This window comes from Crinia signifera, chromosome 4 (assembly GCF_055691185.1).
Source record: "Crinia signifera chromosome 4, ASM5569118v1, whole genome shotgun sequence".
In the NCBI taxonomy this organism is placed as follows: Eukaryota; Metazoa; Chordata; class Amphibia; order Anura; family Myobatrachidae; genus Crinia; species Crinia signifera.
In genome coordinates, this window is record NC_139220.1 from 198,325,220 (window position 1) to 198,350,471 (window position 25,252).

At 42.0% G+C, this 25,252-nt stretch overlaps 1 protein-coding gene across 6 annotated transcripts in view; it reads right to left on the bottom strand.

Annotated features, from left to right (window-relative positions):
• The window catches only part of SFMBT2 (Scm like with four mbt domains 2), a 244,168-nt gene that overhangs the window by 15,169 nt on the left and 203,747 nt on the right, over positions 1–25,252 (bottom strand). For all 6 annotated transcript variants that reach the window (XM_083183383.1, XM_083183388.1, XM_083183382.1 and 3 more), the window contains 4 exons: positions 22,531–22,573; positions 15,821–15,897; positions 15,198–15,337; positions 7,321–7,430 (listed from right to left, as the gene is read on the bottom strand). In XM_083183383.1, coding sequence (XP_083039509.1) covers positions 7,321–7,430; positions 15,198–15,337; positions 15,821–15,897; positions 22,531–22,573 — 370 coding nt within the window. The remainder of the gene's footprint in view (positions 1–7,320; positions 7,431–15,197; positions 15,338–15,820; positions 15,898–22,530; positions 22,574–25,252) is intronic.

The window sequence follows — 25,252 nt, forward strand, 5'->3', positions numbered from 1 at the left end:
ACCTTATACCTGTGTTGACCTTTTGGGGTGTACCTAGACACTGTTGACCTGTTATATCACACCCAGCTCAGACAACTGTGAGGCGTATTTATCCAATGACATGTCACTCTATAAATAGTGTGCAAGGAAAGACAGTATTTGTTTAATGTATATTTGAGTGCCCAACAGACCCAGGGGGTTATTCTCGTTGATTCGCAAGGCTGCCCCCCCTTGCACTGCCTGCGAATGGGTGTTTAACAAAAACATCGGTACTTATGTAGTATCTGGGCTGCCGATTTTGTGATTGTATGCCTTACCTTAAGGCATGGGTCCTCAAACTATGGCCCTCCAGATGTTGTGAAACTACAAATCCCAGCATGCCTTGCCACAGTTTTGCTATAAGGGAGTGTTAAAACTGTGGCAAGGCATGCTGGGATTTGTAGTTTCACAACATCTGGAGGGCCGCAGTTTGAGGACCCATGCCTTAAGGCATACAATCAGATGCGATGCGATTTTGCATAGGATTCAATGTTAAGAAGGTCCTGTTCATTTCCCTACTATCCAAGCGGGCATAGAGTTGATTTTATATAGCGTGGCGAGCGCAGCGAGCCACCGAGCCCGAAGCGTAGCGAGCGAACGCATATTTCTTAAAAAGTATTCTGTGTCCCCTCGCGGGGCTCGCTACGCTCGCCACGCTTCGGGCTCGGTGGCTCCCTACGCTCGCCACATGTTTATATCCAACTCCATGCCCACTTGAATAGTGGGGAAAGGAAAAGGACCCCTTTTTCCCATTGAATTCTATGTTAAAATGGACTCAGACCATTTTAACATTGAATCCTATGGAAAAATCTTGACCATCGCATCGCATACGATTTGGTCGCATGCGATGCGATGCGATCCGATTTCTAAATCGGACGCCCAGATACTACTGGTCGCCGACCATCGAATGATGTCAAAGGTGCATGCATATCTAAGTGACTCTCAGGTCACTTAGATATACGTACAAGCTTGGCAGAAAGTGGGCGGGCAGCTGGCAGAATTTAAGGGTGTCAGACACGACTTTTATTAAAGTCTGATCTGTTTTGTTGGAAACGGACTCAGATTGTAGAATTCACGGCTATTTTTCGACAATTCGCGTACGGAGGTGCTGTGCATTATGCTTAATCAAGATCGCTCAGCACACATCACAAGATGTGTGCTGAGTGATTTGTGCTCAGCGGGATTGTGGCCGGAGACCCCTGGCACGCATGGGTAATAATGCGCTCAACAGTCATCTTAGACAAAGGGTGCTAGGCACCAATTTCAAATGTATGGTGGGCGCTGCGTGTTTAAGGCACAAAAAAGTGTATTTTATATTGTGAATGGGCCCCGTGGACCCGGTCCTTACCGGCGACCACAATTACAGCAAAGGGCTTCAGAGTGTGGGGCTGTGCATAGGGTCCCTAGGAGATTCCACATCCTGACAGGATCTGTAGTTCCACAGGGGACCCATGAAGAATACACATCCTAACAGGACATGCTGGGATGTTATTAATAATATGTGTACTAGTTTCACTTAAGTGGAGTTCAAATAAATGTAATATTATTAATATTCTGATTTGGAAAAATGCTGCACAGTACTTTTATAGTTATGGCAACATTAGTGTTATACAAAGGCACAAATCCAGTAGAAATAAAAATGTAAAAGTTACGGTAACATTTATTATGAATGATTACGTTTCCTTGTATAAATAAGGAGTTTAAAAATAACTAAGGGCCTCATTCTGCTTGGTGCGGTAATTTCCAAATTCTTTCAGAGGGCGCTTTTTAGCCGTCTGCGCATGCGTAGGCAACGCTATGCGCATGTGCCACGCACGGTCTCCGTACTCGTTCTCACTAATACCGTATAGTAATGTCCACCGAATTGACTCGGAAAATATGGGCGTTTTTGGGCGTCATTCGGACTTACACAAGGGCGTGGTTTCAAAGTGGGAAAAACTGGGCGTAAATATGGGCGTACACGAGGGAGTGCACAAACTCTGGTAGGCGTGCATTCGGACACCACACCGACTGCAAACTAACCAACACGCATGAAATATGCGTTCTTCATAAGCAAGTTTCACTTGCGGAGACCACTTGTTCATGTGCTAGGCATTCGGTTCACCCAATTAGTACGCCCGCAGCTGAAGCACTGACACCTGAACACAATACAATCCACTCCTCTACTCATTACTCATTAATTACACTCTTTTCATTGCTTCAATTGGAAGCATTGCTGCCTAAAGGGACCATTACTTAAACGGGTAACAATGATTAAATAGCACTTCACATGATGTAAGGGTTAATGTAAAGTGGTAGTAATGTGTTTAAGTATCAAATAGGATTTAATTGATTACAATTACAAACAATCCCTTTTTTATGAGGTAGCCTAATTGCATAAGTGTGTCATGTGACAGATTTATGAGTTCAGATAATAGTCGTGAGTTTTGCGGAAATACACCGCATTGGTGCGTACGGCCTGCTTCCCGTCCGTTCTGACGCTGTAAGACCGTGCAGAATCTTTGGTTGGCCACCGCACACGCACGGTTTGGATGTTGTCCGAAAACACACCCTCTTCTTAGAGAGCGAGTCCGTCCGAATGCGGAGGACCTGTGGGCGTTTGTTCTTACAATGTCCGCACAGCGTGGCGTGCGGTCCGCTCCGAAAGAATTCGGAAAGTTACGCACCAACCAGAATAACCTCCTAAATTACAGTAACCCAATAAATAAACCCATATACAAGCAGGAATACAAAGGGTGATTGCAGTGTTTTTATGTGGCTATTTGTACATGAAATGCAGTCCGAGCCAATTATTTGCTAATCTTGTTAAAGGTCTGGGAATCAAGATAAAAATCAAGATAAAAATCAGGAACCAATGAATCTCTGTGCAGCTTCTTTTTATCCCTTTCCCTGAATGGCTTGTCCTCTGGAATAGGAACACTTGAATGAGAGGTTCTAAGGAACATAGCAGCAGGTTATTGATAGAGTGAGATATCTAGTTGTCATTTCCTGGAGTCAGGAAGTCAGTTCCGTACTTGAGAAACAAAACTGGCAGCTGCTGCTTGAAAGTAATTTGGCAGCCCGTTTCTTTTCAGTGTGTTCTATCTACCAATAATAAACTGAGCAGACTGAATTCAATAGAAGAAATCTTTGCCAGCGTTCGGCATACTTCAGAAGTAATGTAAATATATGCATGTTATATATATATACTCCAATATTACAGTCTGTATCTTGCAATTGGCAATTTATGTGATAGTAAATGCTATTGGAAGGTGACCATAATCCGCCAGTGTGTGCAGATTGCAGACTAATCCCACAAGTAGCCTGCATTGTAGCCAGAAATAGCATGGATGCACAGCCAGGGGCAAAAACAGTCCAAAGTCCTTCAACTCATCTTCCCGTGATTCAGGGCCTGATTCACAGGTGGATACAAATTAAGTCAAAAATACATATTTTCTTTACGAATTTATCCTAATGCTGCAGCTGATGGTATTAATAGAGACACTCACTTGCTTTGTTCACACTATCAGTCATACATCCATTGCAGTCATACATCCATTGCCTCCTACTTTAAGGACAAAATTGATAACATCCGAGATGAAATGGTATGCTCTTCCACAACCTCTAACCCTCTTTCTTTCCCACCTGAACCCTCTGGCACTTTCTCTTCATTTGAGCCCACAAATGAAAAGGAAGTATCTGCACTCTTCTTATCCTCTTACTCTACTACCTCTCCTCTCGATCCTATACCTTCGCAAGTCATTAAAAATCTATCTCCTGTGATTATTCCAACCTTAACTAAAATCTGCAATCTCTCTCTGGTATTTTTCCTTCTCTGCTCAAACATGCAGTGATAACTCCTATTCTAAAAAAACAGAATTCTGACCCTAACTCTAACTATCGTCCTATATCTCAGCTCCCATGCCTCTCCAAGCTACTGGAGAGATATGTCTACTCTCGCCTCACAAACTTTCTTAACTCTAACACCCTATTAGACCCGTTCAAAAGACAAAAACAAATTTGTTGTGAGAACAATAGGACAAAGATACCTTTATGTGAATATAGGGCCTTGGCATAAGGTCAGTAATCCATTTATTTTCTACTATTTGCTGAGAGTACCAGTGTTTTCCTGGCGAGGACAAAAGAAACCTCTACGGGCACATAGGGACCTTCTTTAAGGTCAGTAGGTGCCCCTAAGATGTTGCATAGACACTAGGAGAACCAGGAAGAATTGTTGTTCAGCGAAACAAGACACACCGTTTAAAACCCTGTTGAGTGGCGCCGAAGTGTATATTTATTTTTGTCTTTTGAACGTGTACCCTAGGGGAGCTAGTGCCCCACAAATATACATACGGCTGCAACTCTTGGCGCCGCCATCCTCTCTATACCTTTTCTTCTATACCCTATTAGACCCACTTCAGTCAGGCTTTCGCTCTCAGCACTCCACTGAGACAGCACTGACTAAAGTGGTGAATGATCTGGTAACGGCTAAGTCTAAAGGCCATTACTCACTACTTATTCTTCTTGATCTTTCTGCTGCATTTAACACCGTCGATCACTCTCTTCTCTTACAAACACTACACTCCCTAGGTCTTAATGATACAACCCTTTCCTGGTTCACATCTTACCTATCTGATCGCTCTTTCAGTGTTCGCTTCTCTAACTCTACTTCCTCTTCATTACCTCTGTCAGTCGGAGTTCCGCAAGGTTCAGTCTTAGGTCCTCTGCATTTCTCCATCTATACCTCCTCTCTTGGCAAACTAATCAGCTCTTTCGGATTTCAGTATCACTTGTATGCTGATGATACTCAAATCTATCTGTCAACCCCAGAGTTGTCACCAGTGGTTTTGGGTCGAGTCTCTGATTGTCTCACTGCCATCTCATCTTGGATGTCTTGTCGCCAACTCAAACTCAATATTTCCAAAACGGAATTACTTATATTCCCGCCAACTAAGAACAGTTACCATCCTGACATCTCCATTGCTGTTGACAACTCTATAATCTACCCTACCCCACAAGCTCGTTGCTTAGGGGTCATCCTCGACTCTAAACTGTCCTTTCTTCCCCACATTCAATCTGTCTCCAAATCATGTTACATGCATCTAAGAAACATATCCAAAATACGACCCTATCTCACACAAGACACTACCAAATCTCTTATCCATGCACTCATTATATCCCGCATTGATTATTGCAATAGTCTCCTAACTGGTCTTCCCAAGAACAGACTCTCACCACTGCAATCAATTTTAAATGCTGCTGCTAGGCTGATCTTCCTTGCAAGACGCTCATCATCTGCTGATCCGCTCTGCCAGTCCCTCCATTGGTTGCCTGTAAATTATCGTATTCAATATAAAACACTTCTACTTGCATATAAAGCTATTAACCATACTGCACCAGCATATATCTCTGCACTTATCATAAAATATCTCCCATCTCGACCACTACGCTCTACACAAGATCTGTGTCTCTCTTCTGCACGGATCACTAGCTCCCATTCACTATTACAGGACTTTCATCGGGCTGCTCTCATCCTATGGAATGCCCTTCCACGCACATTAAGACTCTCCACCAGTCTCCAAACTTTCAAGCGTTCCCTGAAAACTCACCTCTTCAGGCAAGCCTATCATATTTAAGTTCTACATGCATAACCCTCCGAGGCACTTATGTATTATATAGCTTCCTTTCTGGACTTGTAACTGCTATGCTATTACTGGTGCCTGTCCTTGTGTTTCCCCCCTATATCCCTATAGATTGTAAGCTTGCAGCAGGGCCCTCCTACCTCCAAGTCTGTCTGTTGTTACCCAGTTTGTCTTATCACTGTCTACTATTGTAAAGCGCAACGAAATCTGCTGCGCTATATAAGAAACTGTAAATAAATAAATAAATCATCAAACATTAGTACATATTTGGAGGCTGTCACTGGCTGTGTCTAGCTAGCTAACACCCTGCTAACACCTAGAAATACCCACACAAATTCCAGTTCCCTACATACAAAATTGCACTGCATCCTCAACTAAGAGCATACACAGAGCAAAAGACATCAGACAATGAGGTGGTCCTCACTGATGATACTGTTGCTTTATCATCCAGCAATATCGACTTGTGTGTGATGAACTTTGGGCAAGGTTATTTGATGGACATGTACTGTACACAAGCATGGGGCTCAGTGGGCACACATGGTGATGATTACATTCTAAAGCTAATTCATTTTTCTTTTTAATACAGGTAGAGTATCCTGTATCCGGCATCCATTATCTGAATTATTCCAAAAACCGTGGATTTTGCAATCATTTGAATATTTTTTTTTTCCCCTAACTTACCAAGTCCCAGGGCGTCCACAGCAGGCCTCCGGCATCTTCTCCAGCGGTCCCAGGAATGCATTGCGCAAGTGTGCGCGCGCGCCGGTGACGTCACCGGTGCGCGCGCACACCCGCGCAATGCATTCCTGGGACCGCTGGAGACCCAGAGAAGATGCCGGAGGCCTGCTGTGGATGCCCGGGGACTGCGTGGACGCCGAGGGACTACCGGACACCATCAGGGGACAGGTAAGTATGGCAAAAAAACGTATTCCAAAAACCGAAAAATTCCCCTATCCGGAATGCTCGTGGTCCCGAGCATTTTGGATAGGGGATACTCAACCTGTACTACATAAGCGTTTCTCATTCTGCAAAACTCTCCATCTGTCATTACCGATGTGGGTTTTGCATATCATCCTTATCTTCAGGACTGTTCCATGGCAGCTCACACTTTCGGTGCTTCTGGTGCCAGTCTTCTGCAGGCAGTTTGGATACCTGCATCAGCAGTGTTTAAAGTGGTCCTGGAGGTGGTGGAACTCACCTTCCCAGCCGAAGCCCCCCCCCCCATATGTCACAGCAAGGTGGATACTAGGATGTTCAGCAACCCCGCTCAAGCTTTAAATTGATGGCCTATCCCACACACTCATGGCCACATAATGCCACCCCTAATTCAAATTATGCCCCACAGTGCAAAACAACCCAACACCTAAAAGAAACGGAACACTGCACCCCAAAGGCGTGCTGCAAAATTTAGGGAACAGCTTTGTGGTACATGGGATTATGCCACACACCATAATGCCCATTACACATTATGCCTAGGCTTTAGAATATCATCTAATCAGGATTAAGCAATTATTTACTGTATGCCTGTGCTCTGAATCTTGTCATAACTGGTATGTTTCATATAGATGCAGTAGATCGGAAATACATAGCATATTATCTAATATATACCACTCACCAATTAATTAGTGCTAAATAAACTTTAAGAACAATTTCCTGTATGTATTATGAGCCAATGACTTACTTGGCTTTCAGCGTTTCTTCCTGGAAATTCCACAATGTGTCTTCAACTAATTGTAACTCTCGTAAGACCCGTCCAGGTTTATAGGCTGCATTAATTACCATACTTAGGACCTGCAATAAACATATAACACTTTATTAATATACATCAGGTGCACATCAGGCAAAGAAAGGAATAGAAGTACTTAAGTAGTTAAGGGGAATTTGATAGTTTGACAATCTTAATACTAGACAGCCAGTTTGTTGACAGCATTATATTGAAGGAATAGTGCTGACACTATATTGTTTTTTTATTTTCTTTTTGTACCTAAGGCCAGTTTGGAGTATTTTGGACTATGTCTTTGAGGACTTCTGGACCTTTGGCACTTTATACCGGTACCTGGAGGGAGCGTGGACTTTTGGTTTTCCCGGGATCAATCCCGCTCAGCTTCAAGTCTGTTTGAGAACTTTGATAATATCTCTGTTCTCCATCATACACGGTATTATGCCAAGTGGCTCCATTTGCCTTTTTATCTGTTTATGTTTATATGTTTAATTAATGGTTTTACACTATACCCCCAATCATTTCTCATTTTGGGTCATCACGATCACATACTGAGGCTTTAAGGGACACAGGGATTCACAACCACTTCCACCAGTGTGACAGCTACCCTTGGGACCTGTTCTGAGCTCATTATATTCGGAGAAGAGGAACCCCCTCACCCCATAAGGGGCGTACGGTATTTTATGAAATAGCCTTCCCCAGATTTGGAGAAGAGGATCGCCCCTTGACTCATAGGGACGTATTGTTCGGCGCCAGTGGAGGAGATATTGATATTCTTCCTTTTTGTGCATTCTGTTTTTTGTGGTTTCTAAGGTTACCACTCCATCACTATCACCCCCACAAGGCAGCCGACCAAGCGCACATCCACCTCAAACTTATCTCTGTCTTTGCACCAGTTTACCATTAGCTGCAGTAATTATCACAGCTAATTGTGAAGGGGCTATTCAATTAGCTGGCACTTAACAAGAGTTTGGTCCAAATCGGTGTCCTTTTTTCTTTGATAAATTTGATACATAGGTCCTCGGCTAATTGCGGGACCTATGTATCTTCATTTGAAAATGGGGGTTTTGTTCAAGATAACTGAATTGGGTGACAATAAGATCACGTAAGCTACTGCTTTTAATGGCCGCAGCACTATTGTGGCTAGGTAAATATCCCTCTAAACATGACACTGTACATTTTTGTTTAAAGTTATAATGCCAACACTGTTACAAGTGCTTTATTATATTTTAGACAGGCTACAGTCGGTCAGGGCTTCATACAAAAGTACCTGCCCTGATTCCTGAACTATTGGGTTTTGTTGTGGAAGTCTCAGCAAACCTCCCCCACATGTAGAGACTTGAAGGTCCACAAAATCCCGCATGTGGGGCATTAAAGGGCCCACTGGTACTTTGGTACTTGTAGTTCTACAACAAAACCAATAGTAAAAGAAAACACAGACACATAAGAAAAATAAAACTGAAATTTATACTACAGTCACTCATACATACTTACCTATGGATTCCACCGTAGGCCAGTCCCTCTGTCCACTAGAATCCATTAGGGTACCTGTTGAAAGACATTATACTCACCATCTAATCGGGTGTAAATTGCGTCCTCTTCTGTCCATGTAGGTATCCACAGGGTTTAAAACAAAAAATAAAACACACTCCCGTGCCACCGAACCGGAGAAGCCCCAAGTGTTTTTTTATACTTAGGGCTTCTCCCCCGAACTGGGGGATTACCTGGTGACGTTGGACACTGGGTCCTCCCCCAGGGAACCAGCAGCGGGCTCCAGGGGATCTCCACGGCTGATTGGCTAGTCGTGGCTCCCTAGGAATCCCATGTTAAAGTTTAACATGGGCTCTTTTGTATGGTTCCCATTATAGACACCTATGTTAAACAGCATCTGCAGTAGTAGAGGAAAGTGGGGGAGGGGTGCTTCAGCAGCTGTGGTGGCAGAGGGGGGAATCCTAAGGCAACTGCGCTGACAGAGTAACAGGGCCTCTGTAAGCCACGCTGGCAGAGTAGGCTGGTCCATTGGCTGCACTGGGACTTCTGTGTAGGAAAAAAAAGGCACTGAGTGGCATCAATCCCCCCAAATCCCCCCCCCCCCCCAGTCACAGAATGCCTCCGCTTTCACTCGCACAGAGCCTAGTACAGAACACATTCCCCTCTGCACTCTGCACAGAAAGCCACCTGCTCCCCTCCTCCACAGCAGGTGTGCGGCGTAATGTGTAATAGGCTTCACGTTGTGAGGCGTAATGGGCGTCATAGTGTGAGGTGTAATGGGCGTCAAGGCGTGAGGCATAACGTGTAATGGGACACTGTCAGAGAATTTCTCAACACAAAGGTGGTAACCCTAACTTTAGGTACCATCCCAATGTCCACTGATACTAAATACATCATAAAGAGTAAAACACAGCTGCGTCCTGAGTGCTATGGTAGATGGGTAATTACTGTAGCTGATATGTAAATAAAACACCAGTAAAACCACAGTGTATGTGGCCTATGGACAGTAACACAATTAGATGCATTACAGTTCAGCACCTTGCTTGACTAATTTGCTGGACCAGAAATAGAGCCAAATTTACAATGTACTATAATTGGGTCATAAATTTCATATGACGCTTTTATAATCTTCCTGAAAGCAAAACATGGTTTATGCAATTAATGGGGTGAGTGAATCTAAGTGAATTTAAGCCAATTACATCTATATGCTGTTTAGATAAACAGTGTCATCTAATCACTGGAAAACATAAGCCATTTTATTTTTATTGGTCTTCGCAGCATTCAGAAACAAACTGCAGCAATGCATTGATTAATACATTTTAATATACTGCCTGCTGCATTAATAATATGAAAACAGCAAACTACGGTGTCAAATAAAATATAGCTTGAACACATTTTTTCCTCACTCTTATTTATAGGACTACCACTGGTATTATTTCAGCATCAGACAGGGTAGAAACAAATAACCCGGACGCTTTCTGGAACAGCTGGATATCACAATATACAGATAATTTGTCATATGATACTAAATCACAACATGTTAGTTCTGGGAACATGAGAGCTTTCAAGATGGTATACTGAAGTGTAAGTATAATTTTCTTTTTGCAGTTCAAAGCAGAACTAAACCACCTTGATTGCATATGAATTAGCATTTGACACCTCAGCATACATACTTGCTGATGCCTCACACGAGCTGGCCGATGGTGGTGGTGGGGCAGCGGGAAGAACCACAGTCAGGCTGTCGTTGACGATGTCCTGGACGATATTGTTCACAATATTGTTCCGAAAGCCCTTTCTGAACAATATTGTGACCAATACGTCTAGTGTGTATGGGCCCTTAACAATGTAGATGTCGACTTTCCCATATTCCCTGTTCCTCTGTCACATCCATCCCTGTCCTTGCTACAGTATAACAATCTTATTAGTGAATAGTTCACTTCCTCAAATAAAATCCACACACGTCTAATATACTCTGTAAATGCATGAACAGTCTGGGGGGGGGGGGGATTCATTTAGTGACAGCTTCTGTTGCTGTGGGTTTTAAATGGTCACAACAGCATTGCATCTGGTACCCTTTATCGCCCACCCGAATCTCAAAGGCACATAAAACTGCTTGCAAGCCTAAGTGGCTGTGGGCAGTTTTGGACTGCCTGAAAGTGTGGCTGTTGCAGCACAGATTCGGCAGGTGATGATATCGACCCATAACTGAATCATCCCCTCTGATTGCTACAGGTTGTTCTATCTTCACTCCCCACCCTCTCCAATTCTGAGGACATCCCAACCACAAAAAATAAAGGTCTCTTTTCATCATAGGTTTCAGTATTCAATTGCACTTGTGGACAAAATACTTTTTGCATGCCAAATATTTTTTATACTAAACTATAAATATATTTCTATTATATACATTTTTTTTTTGGGTCAGTATACATGTTTCCATTTCTAAAGCCCTATATACACAGGATGATTTCTGCTTAGCGATGTGCAGGGCCGGACTGGCTATCCGGCTCTTCTGGCAAATGCCAGAAGGGCCGATGGCCAGGTGGGCCAAATTTGTGCTGTGTGAAAACATGGCAGCCGGCCTTCTGCACTGAGGACATTTCTAGTGCAGGAGGCCGCTACAGAGAGAGAGAGTGGCGTTGTGGGCAGGATGTAGATGTGCATTCAACCTTACTTCCAGCCTGTGCGCTCCGCTAGTGCCTGCAGCCTGCCTCTGTGTCCGGCGTCGAGAACAGGTGTATAGAAACTGTACAGGGGGAGCCTGGAGACTGTGGTGTCCTGTGATTATACAGGCAGAGCAGCCTGTGGGGATCCATTAATTATACAGCGGGGAGCAGCCTGTAGGGTCCTGTTATACAGGGGGAGCAGCCTGTGGGTTACAGTTATTATTATACAGGGGAGCAGCCTGTTATACAAGGGGATCAGCATGTGGGGTCCTGTTGTTTTTATTATTATCATTATTATTATTATACAGGGGGAGCAGCCTGTGGGTTCCTGTTATTATTAATATACAGGGAGAGCAACCTGTTGTATGCTGTTATTATACAGGGGATCAGCCTGTGGGGTCCGGTTATTATTATAATACAGGGGGAGCAACCTGTTGTGTCCTGTTATTATACAGGGGGAGCGGCCTGTTGTGTCCTGGTATTATACAGGGGGAGCAGTCTGTGGGGTCCAGATTGTGTCATATTCTGTAATGGGCATTACGGTGTTCCATAATGTGTAATGCCTCCTTTTTCTGATGCCATGCCTCCTTTCCATGGGACCACTCCCCCTTCTGCCGCGCAAGGGTCCCGTCTGCTGCGGGTGGGCCTGTGGGCTCAAAATGCCAGGGCCAATTTCTGGTCCCAGTCCGGCCCTGGAGATGTGTGCTAGGCAATCTAGTGTAGGCAATTTCTCTGCCATTTCCCGGTGGCCAGATTGCCCATACATACATAGCGATGTGCGCTGAGCAAGCTGAGCTAACCAATGTATGCACTTGCTAGGCAATCTATGTTGATTTACCCTGCATGTGCTAAAGATCTTAGCGTGTGATGAGGACACATGGGACAATACTTTGCCATTGCTATGGGGTGTACACACACAGTGTTTTGTGCATGATTCCTTAGTGTGAGCTAGACAGATCACCTAAAAAACAGCAGAAAATCACCCCATGGGTATGATCCTTATAATGAAAATGATTTGGAATGGTAAATTTTGGATGAGACCTTCAAAAGTCTTCAAAATCAGATTCGAAAATATCTAGTTAGGTTCCAATGTACAGTACAGCAATGACATTTGTTTTTCATTAACCTAATCCAGCATTAGCAAATTGCTGTTTTTGAAAAGGATCACTAGGAAAAATTATAATGAATAACTTTAGGGCAATTGACAAAATTGTACATTTACAGTAACTGTAAAATAAAATCGAAAAAGAAATATGAAAGGTCGGGGACGTTTACTGGCAACTTCACAAGACCTTACTTGGAATACACCACTCCAAAAAAAAAAAACATGTAAAACTGTAGTTCTCATTTCTGGCACTGGAAAGTCCCAAGATTTCAATGTGACCATTAAAAAAAATGTGGCTTATAAGCAAGACGATAATAAGTACATTTAATTTCATACTAAAAAAGTATTAGATACTTTAAAAAAAAATCTATAAATGATACTTTTGAAGCTAAGCTAAGCATAAGGTCTTCTGCATAAACCCTTTGAGTTCCAACGTTGCTGTAAAGGCCCATACACACTGGGCGACTTTGAGCTGAAAGTCGCTCAAAACACCCATTTTGAGCGGCTTTCAGCTCAAAGCCGCCCAGTGTGTATGCCCTGGTGATGAGGGCTGAGCGTTGCTGCGCGCTCCCGCATCATTGCCGGGAAAGCCATTCATCTGCTGGTTATACCAGCAGAAGAGCGGCTTTCAGGACAGCTTTGCATAGTGCTGCACTATGCAAAGCCGTCCTCCCACCTCGGTCGGAGCCGGGCAGGGGGAAAGCTGCTCAGTGTGTATGCACTGAGCAGCTTTCCCCGCAGGGATGATTGGCATCATCGCTGGGCATAGTCGCCCAGTGTGTATGGACCTTTAGAGATGTGCAAAATATTGGCTAAAAATGGCAACCTCACTCACAGCGACTGTTTTTTATTTCTTTTTTTGGGGGGGGGGCGCAATATTTCACTGAACTTCAATTAGTTGACTTCAGGGGTCAAATGTAATAAGGTGAGATAATCAGAAAGTGAGAGAGATTTGATAAGAAATCTCCAGGGTTTTTTTTTTTTTTTTTAAAGCGGCAATCATTTACACTGCAAAATCAAACTGGTTTTGCGGTGTTAATGATTGCCGGTTTAAAAAAAAAAAAAAAAAAAAAACCTGGAGATTTCTTAACAAATCTCTCTTACTTTTTGATTCTCTCACCCTATTACATTTCACCCAAGATCTTTTGCCGGCAAAAACTAAAGTGATTCATATTCCTCTACTACGGCCCCAGCATTTTTTGCGGATATTTTGCACATCTCTCACAACAACGTTGGCACTTAAAGGGTTAAGTTAATTTAGTAACTTTGTACTGTACAAACAGAGGGTTTTGTGAGACCGTCAAGTTGTAGGTAAAATAGTTTCCTTGCATAATGCATGGGATGTAGAGATGCTTACTCATTTATTAATCAATATTCAGTAAATGACAATCGTATATAAAACATTCTTATTGATGCTGATCTACAATGTTTAAAAGTATGAGGTTTTCTGGTAATTATTTCTGCAAAGTAATATAGTATGCCTGGCTGCCAAATTATCCTGTACATAAGGAAATGATGACTATCTGAGAATCCAGATTACAGTTTTATCACAGTGATGACCTCCAAAGTAGTGTTTCCTAAGATACTGTTCTACTTGTGCCATGTTCTACCGCTGAAGGACAGCAGGAGAAAGGGGCTGCTAACTACTTTCAGTCTAGGTAGCAAACACAGGCACGTGCACCAGTTTTTCCACCAGTATATAGTGGTATATCTAAGGAGGAAGAAGTTAAGGGGTGATATTCAATGCGGCTGGTGAGGGAGATTGTACGGCGAGGATGGCTTTTCCTTGCCAAATACAAGCCATCCTCGCCGTCAAACCGCCTTGCAGGCCCCTAGCCGTATTGAATGTTTGCCCAGAATCCTCGTTGTGAGAGGACGGCGAGGATTCGCTTAAACGTCAAGGATTGCCGCAAATGCATTTTGTGGTGAGCCCGCCGATTTAATGGCCACACTTGCCATTTCCACCTCACTTCAGGGAACAGGCAAGGAGGAAACTCGGTATCTCGTTGTCGATAGCTCGTGGTCAGGGGCACTGAATATACCCCTATATAGATATTGAAACATAGAGAGAGAGAGAGATAAAGTACCAACCAATCATCTGATGCCTAAAGCCCTGTACACAGTAGACAACTTGTGGCACCACCAATATCAGTGACCTCACCTATGGCCGCTGAGCATTAAGTCGTTGGCGACATAGCAGGAGCATTCATCATTAATGCATTAATGATATTGAGCATACAGACTACACAAGCTCTGAGTGAAGTATTTTTTTAAAAATTATATAGTGTGTATGAGGCTTTTTTATTTTACAGGCTATGTTTGAAAATTATAGGAGCTGATTGGCTGATTGGTTGGTACTTTATCTTTCACAATGTTATCTTTTTTCCAAGCTTTGATAACTAACCCCTTTCAATCAGGCAAAAAGAGTTACCAAAAAGTATTGACAAAATAAAGTTAAATTAACTACAAGACAAGGTGTTAGGGAAAGTGTAACGATGTTCCATAATTAGCACAGTGGTTCTAAGCTAGAATATGGCACTAGCCACTAGAGATAATTGGGTGCTGACTTCATACTGTACCTCTTTAAGAACCAACACACACTTCCCAGGTCCCACTGATTGAGGTAGTTCTGCTATCCGGCCTTTATTTAAATATGGTCCTGAAAAGCAGCGATGATTGATAAACAGCCGGGGGCAACAATATTTCCCATTGGTGGTACCTAGAGACAAATAGAATTATGAATTATCATAATTATGTTCTGTGTTTGAAGTAAAGTAACCGTGCACCTGGACAAAGCATGTTCGAAAGCGTGTGTGTTTGTGTTTGGGGGGAGGCAGATACATTTCTTTGCGTGCTGAGCGAATAGAGGCTGCTTTTGCATGTAGCCCACAAATACTGGCCAGGTTTATTTTTACACTGCATATCAGCTTGCGTCATATTGCTTATCTTCCATCTTAAAAAAAAAAGAAAAAAGGCGAAACAAAAAAATAAATAAAAATGAACAGACAAAAAAAATATAGGATGGACAAAGAACAAACATTTAGGATTCTAAACAAGAAGGAATAATAAATAATGGTCGAATTATTACATGATCAAGTAACCTGCTCCTGGAACCATATGGAAAAGAGGATGCATGTGACACAGAATCAGGTTTAATAAAGTAAATAAAGAAATAAAAAACATGTAAACATTTTGTGTATACCTGATGAGTAGCTGTCAGTCTGAGGAAATGGACAGGGTTCCTGAGGTATTTTCTCCACTGGCTCTGAGGATGGTAATCTATTAAAACAGCATAGGTTTATATTAGCAATACAAGCCAGTTATTTTTGTGTTCAATATTTGATATTTCATTAGCTGCAGTTAAACGGTGTAAGATGGAAAGGGCAGTTTGCATAGGCAGCGGGGAGTTACTAGGCAGATCAAGATAAATACAAATAAAGTGGTGGAGAGGACTATTTTCAAAGGCCTACCTTGTAAGGCAGGGCTGGGCAATTGCGGCCCTCCAGATGTTGATGAACTACACATCCCAGGATGCTTTGCATTAGTTTTGCTATGTGGCCATGCTGAAACTGATGCAAGGCATGCTGGGATGTGTAGTTCATCAACATCTGGAGGGCCGCAATTGCCCAGCCCTGTTGTAAGGCATGGTTGTGCTAGATATCTTAGGTCAGTTTCTACTTTAGCAGAGAGAATGTTTCATAGAATGTAGGGCTGTAATATTTCGTCCCTGATCTTAGTATTTCAAATGAAAAAAGACACCCTTCTACAATGTGGTACTTCCTAAATTATTTCCTTTGAGTGTACAAAGTTGCCAATAAATTAATAAATACCAAGTAAAGGTTTTTCTCAGAAGTAAAAATACACGTTATTATAATAAAATGTTGACACTTCAAAATACAACATATTAGCAATAGCAACAGTAATAATAGGACAGAACATAGATTATAATTATTAACCCTTTGAGGGCCAACGTTGCTGTTAAAGATGCTCAAAATATCCGTTAAAAATGCCAGTGTCGCTCATAGTGACTGTTTTTTTTGGGGGGGGGGGGGGGGGGGATGCAGTATTTAACTAAACTTCAATTAATTGGCTGTATTTGTATTTATTTATACTAAAAGTACAGTCGCTGTGAGCGACACTGGCATTTAGAGCGGAAATTTTGAGGATCCCTCACAGCAACGTTGGCCCTCAAAGGGTTAATAATTGTAATCTATGTTCTCTCCTATTATTACTGTTGCTATTGCTATTGTGTTGTATTTTGAAGTGTCAACATTTTATTAGCACTTTACAGTTATGAAAGCTATATCAATACAAACTGAAGCAGAAGGCCATATGCTCTACACTTGTTATCAGTTTATTTAGTAACACAATAGTATTTTTTTTTCCATCTGTCTATTCTTTATTTGTTCTTTTATAGCACACTGACAATTTCACAATATGCTGTGCAGACATTTTACAGTATAAATTCTATCGTATGGCAGGAACCTGGGAGAAATTATGTGACAGCCGAGGAGATGATATTGTAGGTCAACATCCATCAAGTCACTCGCTGTTTTTGTTTTTACAAGTAACCACTTTAACACTGTGTCATCTACATTTCTACATTTAGAAAAGAGGACAAATGCTTTCATAGTGGTTTATTAAAAGGAGTGCTCTGATAATGATAAAGGTTATGACATTATGGGGTATATTGTCAAATATTTGTGTTTCAGCCGAGTTTAAACTCACTCCCCAGGGAACCCTCGCCAGGGCTAGTTGGGGGAAATAATGCTACGGCCACAGGGACCAATATAAACAAGTCACCTGGCTATGGCAGTACCTCCTTGGCTAGTGGAGTCCAGTGCTGGTTTTAAAAATATAGAGTACCCCTTCCATATTTTTGGAACCAAGGCCTTTATTCAGGGTTGCCTATCCGCCCGGAACCCTCTCGGATTCTGGGGGACCGTCGCTTCCCCCCTGTTTGCGCCCCCCCCCCCCCCCCCCTGACCACAGCGTTTAGATAACCTGATTTGCTGATCTCTGGAAAGAGGCTGGGCTAAAGTGTCAATCGTGCCATTTAGCCCCGCCCCTCCACGGAGATAGGCAAACCGGGTCATTTTCCAGCATGGAGGTGGGGCTTAATGATGATGCTTCGCCCGGAAAGGAGATAACAAGAGCCGTCAACCCTGCCTTTATTCAGATTTGATCGCAGTCCAAATTTGTTTGGAAAATGGGCAAAACCATGTGCACTGCAGGTGTGGCAGATGTAACGTGCAGAGAGAGATTTGTGTGAGTTATTTTGTTTCTGTGCATGGTAAATACTGGCTGCATTATTTTTACACTGCAATTTAGATTTAACTCTCTCTGCGTGTTACATCTGCCCCACCTGCGGTGCACATGGATTTGCCCATTTTCCAAACAAATATTTACTGCAATCAGATCTGAATAAGGGCTCAGGACCGGACCAAGAACCCACACTTTTTCCCCTGTATTTTTTAGAACCAGGATGAGCTCAAAGAGCCCAGGCTAGCTATGCTTTGGAGGGGGGACCCCATACAGTTGTTTTTTTTTCTATTTGTAAAGTGTATTTCAAGCCAATTTACGGTTGAGTTTGCAGAAACAAATCTTTTCGTGTTTCTGTGGTGTCTACGGAAAGTCTTTCCGAGTTTGACCAATGGTGCATTGATTCATTGGTGTTTGTTCCACCATGTTTTTCAGGTACATTTGAAGAAAGCCTGCCATGTTTTGTGTTTCGTAAATTACTGAGAGATATTTTACAGACAAAAATCAACCGCAAACTCGACTGCATTTTGTTGTTTCAGTTTTTTGTTGCAATTTTAGAAGATGGAAGTGGATTGAAACCACAATCCTCATTATTTCTTTATTTGAAATTTGTGTAACATCATACCCAGTGTCCAGCAATTTTAATTGACATAAGCAGCATGAAGCTTGTAGCTAACCACTGGTTAGAAGGGGCTTATCTTATCTTTACAGGTGTAAAGTTGTATACTGTACAACATAAGCATGTGTTCAAATATATTTTTGTGACTACTTTGATGCTGCCTTTAACAATCTTGGCGCTTAGTGTATATTTCTATTGATTTCAAGGTCACAAAATTGGCATTCTGTTTTGCAATCTGCCAGTATGAAACAAATTAGTTTCGAAAAATCTCACTTTGTTAACCCACCACCCATATACTGTACATACAATAACATACAATAATGGGCTCTGTGACACAGATATGCTATAATGATATAAAAGATAGATGGTTTGGAGGAGTCTAATCTCTTTAGTAAGTGGCAGTCATACAAATGCCGTTATAATACATTTATGTGTGCTTTTTCAGTTAACTCAAGTTTAAAAAAAGGCACAGTACAATTTAATTACAATAATTATGATCACAGTTCTCAAAAATTGTAAGGCTCTGTCTCATCTAAATACGAAGAACACCAAAAGTCCTGAAAATCTCTATATAATCATATGGATATAACACTAAATTCATACATTAATGATGCATTTACTAAAATAGCTTTTATAGCCTGTTTAATACCAAGTAAGCCAAGTTGACTAAATAAAAAACAATATTGCCAGGGAACCATCTCTGAGGAGTTCATCCGCTTTCAATTCAATTTTTTAGTTTTACAGCATCTATAAAAGCACCATTAAAATCAGCAACACAACACTAATTCCTCCCTGAAAAGTTATATTTGCTTTTTAATGTTGCATGAAATGGACGGAAATCTACATTATGGGTTTTGTCATGTTAAGACTAATGAAAACGACACTAGAGATGTAAATGTTAAAACACTTTATATTACAGTATTTGTTTTGTACAGAGACACTTGATTATTAAGTCAAGGTATTGTTTTTATCACTAGAGGAATGGTTCAGACATTTAAAGAGGAACCTCCTCATTTAACTTTTATGATTTATATGATAACCCTGTGGAGACTTTTATTTGAATTAAAATGCATCTGATTACAACTGAAACGCAGATTTCATTATCCGACTCTAAAGCGAATTTACTAACATTGCTCTTCAGTGCAAACTTTTACTGTCTATTGAGCACTACACTTATGACAGCTAACTGCTTGTTGGTTACGGTGTTTGTTTAAACTTTTCAATAAAATGCAGTCAGTAAATTAGCCATTCTGCCTGTGTGCCAAGACCAAAATTGTCGGATTTAGCAATATCTTTTTTTGGTAAACTACCTTATGCGTGTCAGAACAATTATGTCATTATAGTATAGTGACCTAAGTGTTCCAAGAATAATGATCACTTGCACATGGGCTATCGTCTACTGTTAAGTACTACTCAAGGAGTTTCCTGATAATGATCGGTGATCATTTTAATCCTGCACCAAAAAAAAATAAGGACAATTTTTGATGGAGAAAATGACATGATCAAGCGCAAAATTCGGCAAATATTCCAGGGAACACACTTGAGCGGTAAGTATCTTTCTTACTACTGACCAATCTTCATCTTAATTTGTAATCGTTTGAGAAAAAAAGCTTCAGTGAGTTTTTTATTTTATATTTGTTCTGATGAGATTATAAATGACTATTATTAAAATAATTTAAAATACAAATTGAAAACTGAGTAGATATAGCCATGGGGATTAGAGGTTGTTACGCAAACTTGCAAAAATTCGGATGCTGTGAAAACTGTAGAAGACGGTGGTCCATTCCAATGCCCTACTCAGGAACAGATGTATCAAGCATCAACAAGTGGTAAAATGGAGAGTGATAAACAGCCAGCCAATCAGCTCCCACCGTCATTTTTCAAACCCAGCCTGTAACATGACAGGTAGGAGCTGATTGGCTGACTGTTTATCACTCTCCATTTTTATCACTTTTTGAAGCTTGATACATCTGGCTCTTAGTCTCCTCTGTTTAACCAAATTCCCATCTGGACTACTTAATACATGATACAGCAGTGGATAAGGCTATGGTACTAATGTAAATTAATATGGTAGTGATTATAGGTCACAGATTTACAATTAATATTGGCAGGTGCATTGCTGCCAAGGGACCCAGGTAAAACACGTAAATCCAGTTCCAGTTACAAGGCTTGTTATAAATGATCCCTATTGTGAAAATAACTTCACCCCATGAGACATGAGCTATTGGTAAGGCAAACGTATTATCAGGATTATTAATTTATTATCTGATGTTGGACATAGTAACAACCAGACCAGTTATTGTTAGAATAACATTTTCTACAACAATCTGTGGGATTGTTTTATTGATACTGGGGCTCATTTACACACTACTTTCAAGATCAAAATTGTCAGCAGCCCATAGCAATGGAACACACTGTGTGTTTGTTCTTACTGCATATTGTCCTTTAAAATTTGGTACTCTGTTTAATAAAGGTAAACGGACATCTGGGTGCCTTCCCAAGGAACAAATCCTAATGCAAGCGGGGGGTGAGGGCGGCACTCCAATGGAATTTAGACACAGGACCTTAAACAGGTAACAATTATTACCTGTTTAAGGTCCTGTGTCTGGAATCCGTTGGAGTGCCTCCCTCACCCCCCGCATATATATATATATATATTTCAAAGAGCAATCGCACCCACTGACAATATGATATGAGGACCGTGCTGGGTAGAGGTAATATAGAGGTAGATTCCTTAGTGTAATCCAGAAGGACTCCAGAAGGACCCGCACCAATCAGATAGAGATAATCAGTTCATTTCAAAACATGTAGCATATTTATTCAGCCCAGCTCGCATCAAAATTAGAGCACATGGGGCAAGGCATTATACACCCAACAGGCAGATACAAGAGAAATACATTACTGGCTCCTATTTCTCTTGTATCTGCCTGTTGGGTGTATAATGCCTTGCCCCATTTGCTCTAATTTTGATGCGAGCTGGGCTGAATAAATATGCTACATGTTTTGAAATGAACTGATTATCTCTATCTGATTGGTGCGGGTCACTCTGGAGTCCTTCTGGATTACACTAGGGAATCTACCTCTATATATATATATATATATATATATATATATATATATATATATATATATAGTGACAGACAGACGGGTGGCACTCCAGAAAAAATAACAGTACTCAAACGGTCAGGTGATCCAACGTTTCAAATGTTATTACAACATTTTTCATCAGGGTGTGAAAAATGTTGTAGTAACATTTGAAACGTTGGATCACCTGACCGTTTGAGTACTGTTATTTTTTCTGGAGTGCCACCCGTCTGTCTGTCACTATATATTGGAGTGGGTCTCATCCCCCTCTCCTGGGAGGGCACCCGATCTACCTTCTCTCTGCTGCATGGAGTGCCGGCCACCTTCTGGATCCTCTATATATATATATATATATATATATATATATATATATATCTGGGAGGTATCGTGGCACTCTGACGGACTTGGATGAATAACTGCTCAACCCACATTTAAATTCCGAAACATTGGCCACACCTCCAGAGTGTTGTTCATCCAAGTCCGTCAGAGTGCCACGATAACTCCCAAATACATCTATGCAACTTGCGTGCAGCACCACGGCATAAGTTTCCTGGTTTGCGGAGTGCCCTCACAAGTGTACACACACACATATATATATATATGTACGTACGAGGGGATGCGGTGCTACGTTTCAGTGACCAAGACCCCATGTCGACCTTTTGACTGTTAACCTACCCGACCTAATGCTTGTGTCGACCTAATGACACAGCCGACCTAACACATGTTGACCTTCAGTCATGTCGACCTTCCTGCATGTCGACCTAATGGTGTCGACCCTAATGCTTGTCAACCCAATGCTTGTAGACCTAGTGACTGTAGCCTCGGGCTTCCACAGGCAATTATAGAGTAAAGAATGGAAACACTGCCATATGTTCCTTAATACATAGATCCGATAGTAGCAATTAGCAAAATTGAATTGCTTTAGTTCTGCTGTGCTAGTAACTTACTGTTTCTCCGGCTGTACGACTGCAATCTTTCTTTTCTTTTTCACTAAAAAAAAATAAAAAAAACAATGAATGTACATTTATTTGTCCTGCATATTCCACTTAGCTTTACAAATGGAAAATGTACATGTTATACAGTTTCTTCATTTCAAAACCTTTCCACATAAATAACACTTTAAACTGACATTATTATGTCCTGTACTACGCACTCTTTCAGTCTATGGTTCATATGCTGTACATGCAGTGATAATAGCTGTATACTTAATTGAATTTAATTGCACATGAGCGCTTTACAATGAATGTGGATAAGTTTGTGAAAAATCAAATATGTAGTTTAATTTTTTAAAGGCCTTAGTTAGATTTTTCTAAAATAACTAGGTTATAAAATATAAAAATATATTGAAAAGAGAGATCTATTGTCTTTTCTATCATAAATGCCATCTTCCACAGGCATACCTCCCAACATTCTGATTCCGTGGAGCGGGACATGTGCACACTCCTGAAATTTGGGGGCATGGCCTACAAATTGCATCATTCTGTGAGGCCATGCCCCCGTTTTGATGCTGTGGGGGCATGGTCCAGAGGCTCTGTGAACTTCCAGCCATGCACCCAGCCCCTCTGGCTGTGGGAATAGACGCTGTGTGCATGTGCACAGTGTCTATTCACTGCTGCTCACCGGGTAACAGGGGGGACCGCAGAAAGAGGGACAGTTGAGAGGTATGCACAGGTCACTCTATTGGATTAAACCCAATTCCTAGCTTCCAATTACCCTAATGCCACTGTGCAATGATGCGAATCATGAGTTGGCTGGGTATTAATGGTGTGATATGCGTTGTCACGACCCTTGCACTTCTTTGTTCTTTGGCAGTCAAAGACTGGATGTTCACAATGTCTGGAAGTATGACTTCTATAGACAAACTTATTTCAAATAAACAAACAAGTTTGAATAGTATATAGACCTTTTTGCTGTGTCCATAGTGGTCAACCTACTGACTGACGTCCTAGACACTGTCAACCTTAATGATCCACACCCCTCTGAGTTGCCTGAAGTTTGAGATGTTTATGTGAGTCTGCCATTTTATAAAGCGGCAATCATTTACAAGGCAATATCAATTTGGTTTTGCCTTGTAAATTATTACTACTTTGAAAAAGGGCAGACTCAAACAAAATCCAAACCTCTGGCAACCAGAGGCTATTATATTTAGCCCCACATTTCACACAGTCAGGCAAATATAGTGGCTTTTTTAACAGTTTATTTTGCTATGTTCGGTAGCAGCATCGTATTAAAATTTTCATTTTACTGAATTAGGGAATCCCAAAGCAAACACAATAAACACTGAAATAATGTAGAGTCACTAATTGCAGGGGAGAATCAATCAGGTACTAGCCTGTAATGGTTAGCATACTGGAATCAGATATTAATATTAAGGCATTGGAAATCATTTCTGAAAGTGCAGAATATTAAAACCTGCAGTACAAATGCAAACATTTTTGATATTTTGAGAATGATGATACTTCTATAGTACACTCACACATTTGTATATTAAGATGACTGCTGAGATAAAAGTATTTGTGTACCTTCTTATTGTAGAAACTGGGCAAATGAAGGTGCTCTCTCTAAGGCCCTTATTCTGGTTCGGACGGTACGGCCCGCGTGCGGCCGTACCGCCGATGTTTTTATTCTGCACATGCGCAGAGGTCAATCTGCGCATGTGCAGCCCCCTTCGCCGCAGACGTATTTCGTCCGCCGCAAAGGGGGCGTATAGGGGCGTGAGGGGCTTCATACCCTCATTTCCCTATGTGTACGCCCCGCGTTTCATGGGCGTTCCCATGCAAACGCGGGGCGTATGCATGGTAATGAGGGTATGACGCAACTCATGGGGGCGGAAAGCTGACGTCGCTGGATGTCAGCTCTCAGCCCCCATACAAGCTAGCACATGGACGATTGTCCGTGTGGTCTCAGCTTGCGGGAGCTGCTGGGGCGTGCGGACCTGCCTTCGATGGTCGACGACCATCGAATGCAGGGGGCAGCTCCCACCATGGTGGAGGCGTACGCCTCCACCATTTTTATGCGGATCGCCAGCCGTCCGTGTACGGACGGCCGTGGCGATCCGTCTCGTGGGCGGGGATTGGTTTGTGCGGCCGGAGCACCGTGTGCGGCTCCGGCCGCACCAACCAGAATAAGGGCCTAAATGAGGCCAAGGCACTCAGACACTTATGTATTGTAAGCACCTGTTGTTTTGCAGGATGTGGGTTTTACATTTCTCCTGTGCTTAGTGGAGGCGTAAAGAGGACAATTATCTAATACTTTTTAAAAAAATTGCATATTTTTGTACAGGAAAGTGAATTTCTACCAATGGAAAATAAACATTCCTATGTACCATACTGGTATATTCAACCATGTTTTTTAAGACACTTATACCCCTTTTACATCGCAAATGCCAGTCACACCTGGGATTTGGACATGGCTCATTCCCAGGAGCGACCCGGAATTTGCAAGGTGAAGCTCCCCTTAGCGACCCAGGACGCTGATATCACATGGGTCCCGGGGGTTTGGGGGAGGAGGCATTGCTTGAGAGCTGACGCTGCCTCCTCCCTATAGTGTTAATAGGACTGGGGTCGCTCGACCTGGGTTACCCGTTTACACTGCTCAGCAACCCGTGTCTAACCTAGGTAAAACCCTTCTTTTAACCCAGTTTGAAATGCCGGGTTGCTCCAAATGGCA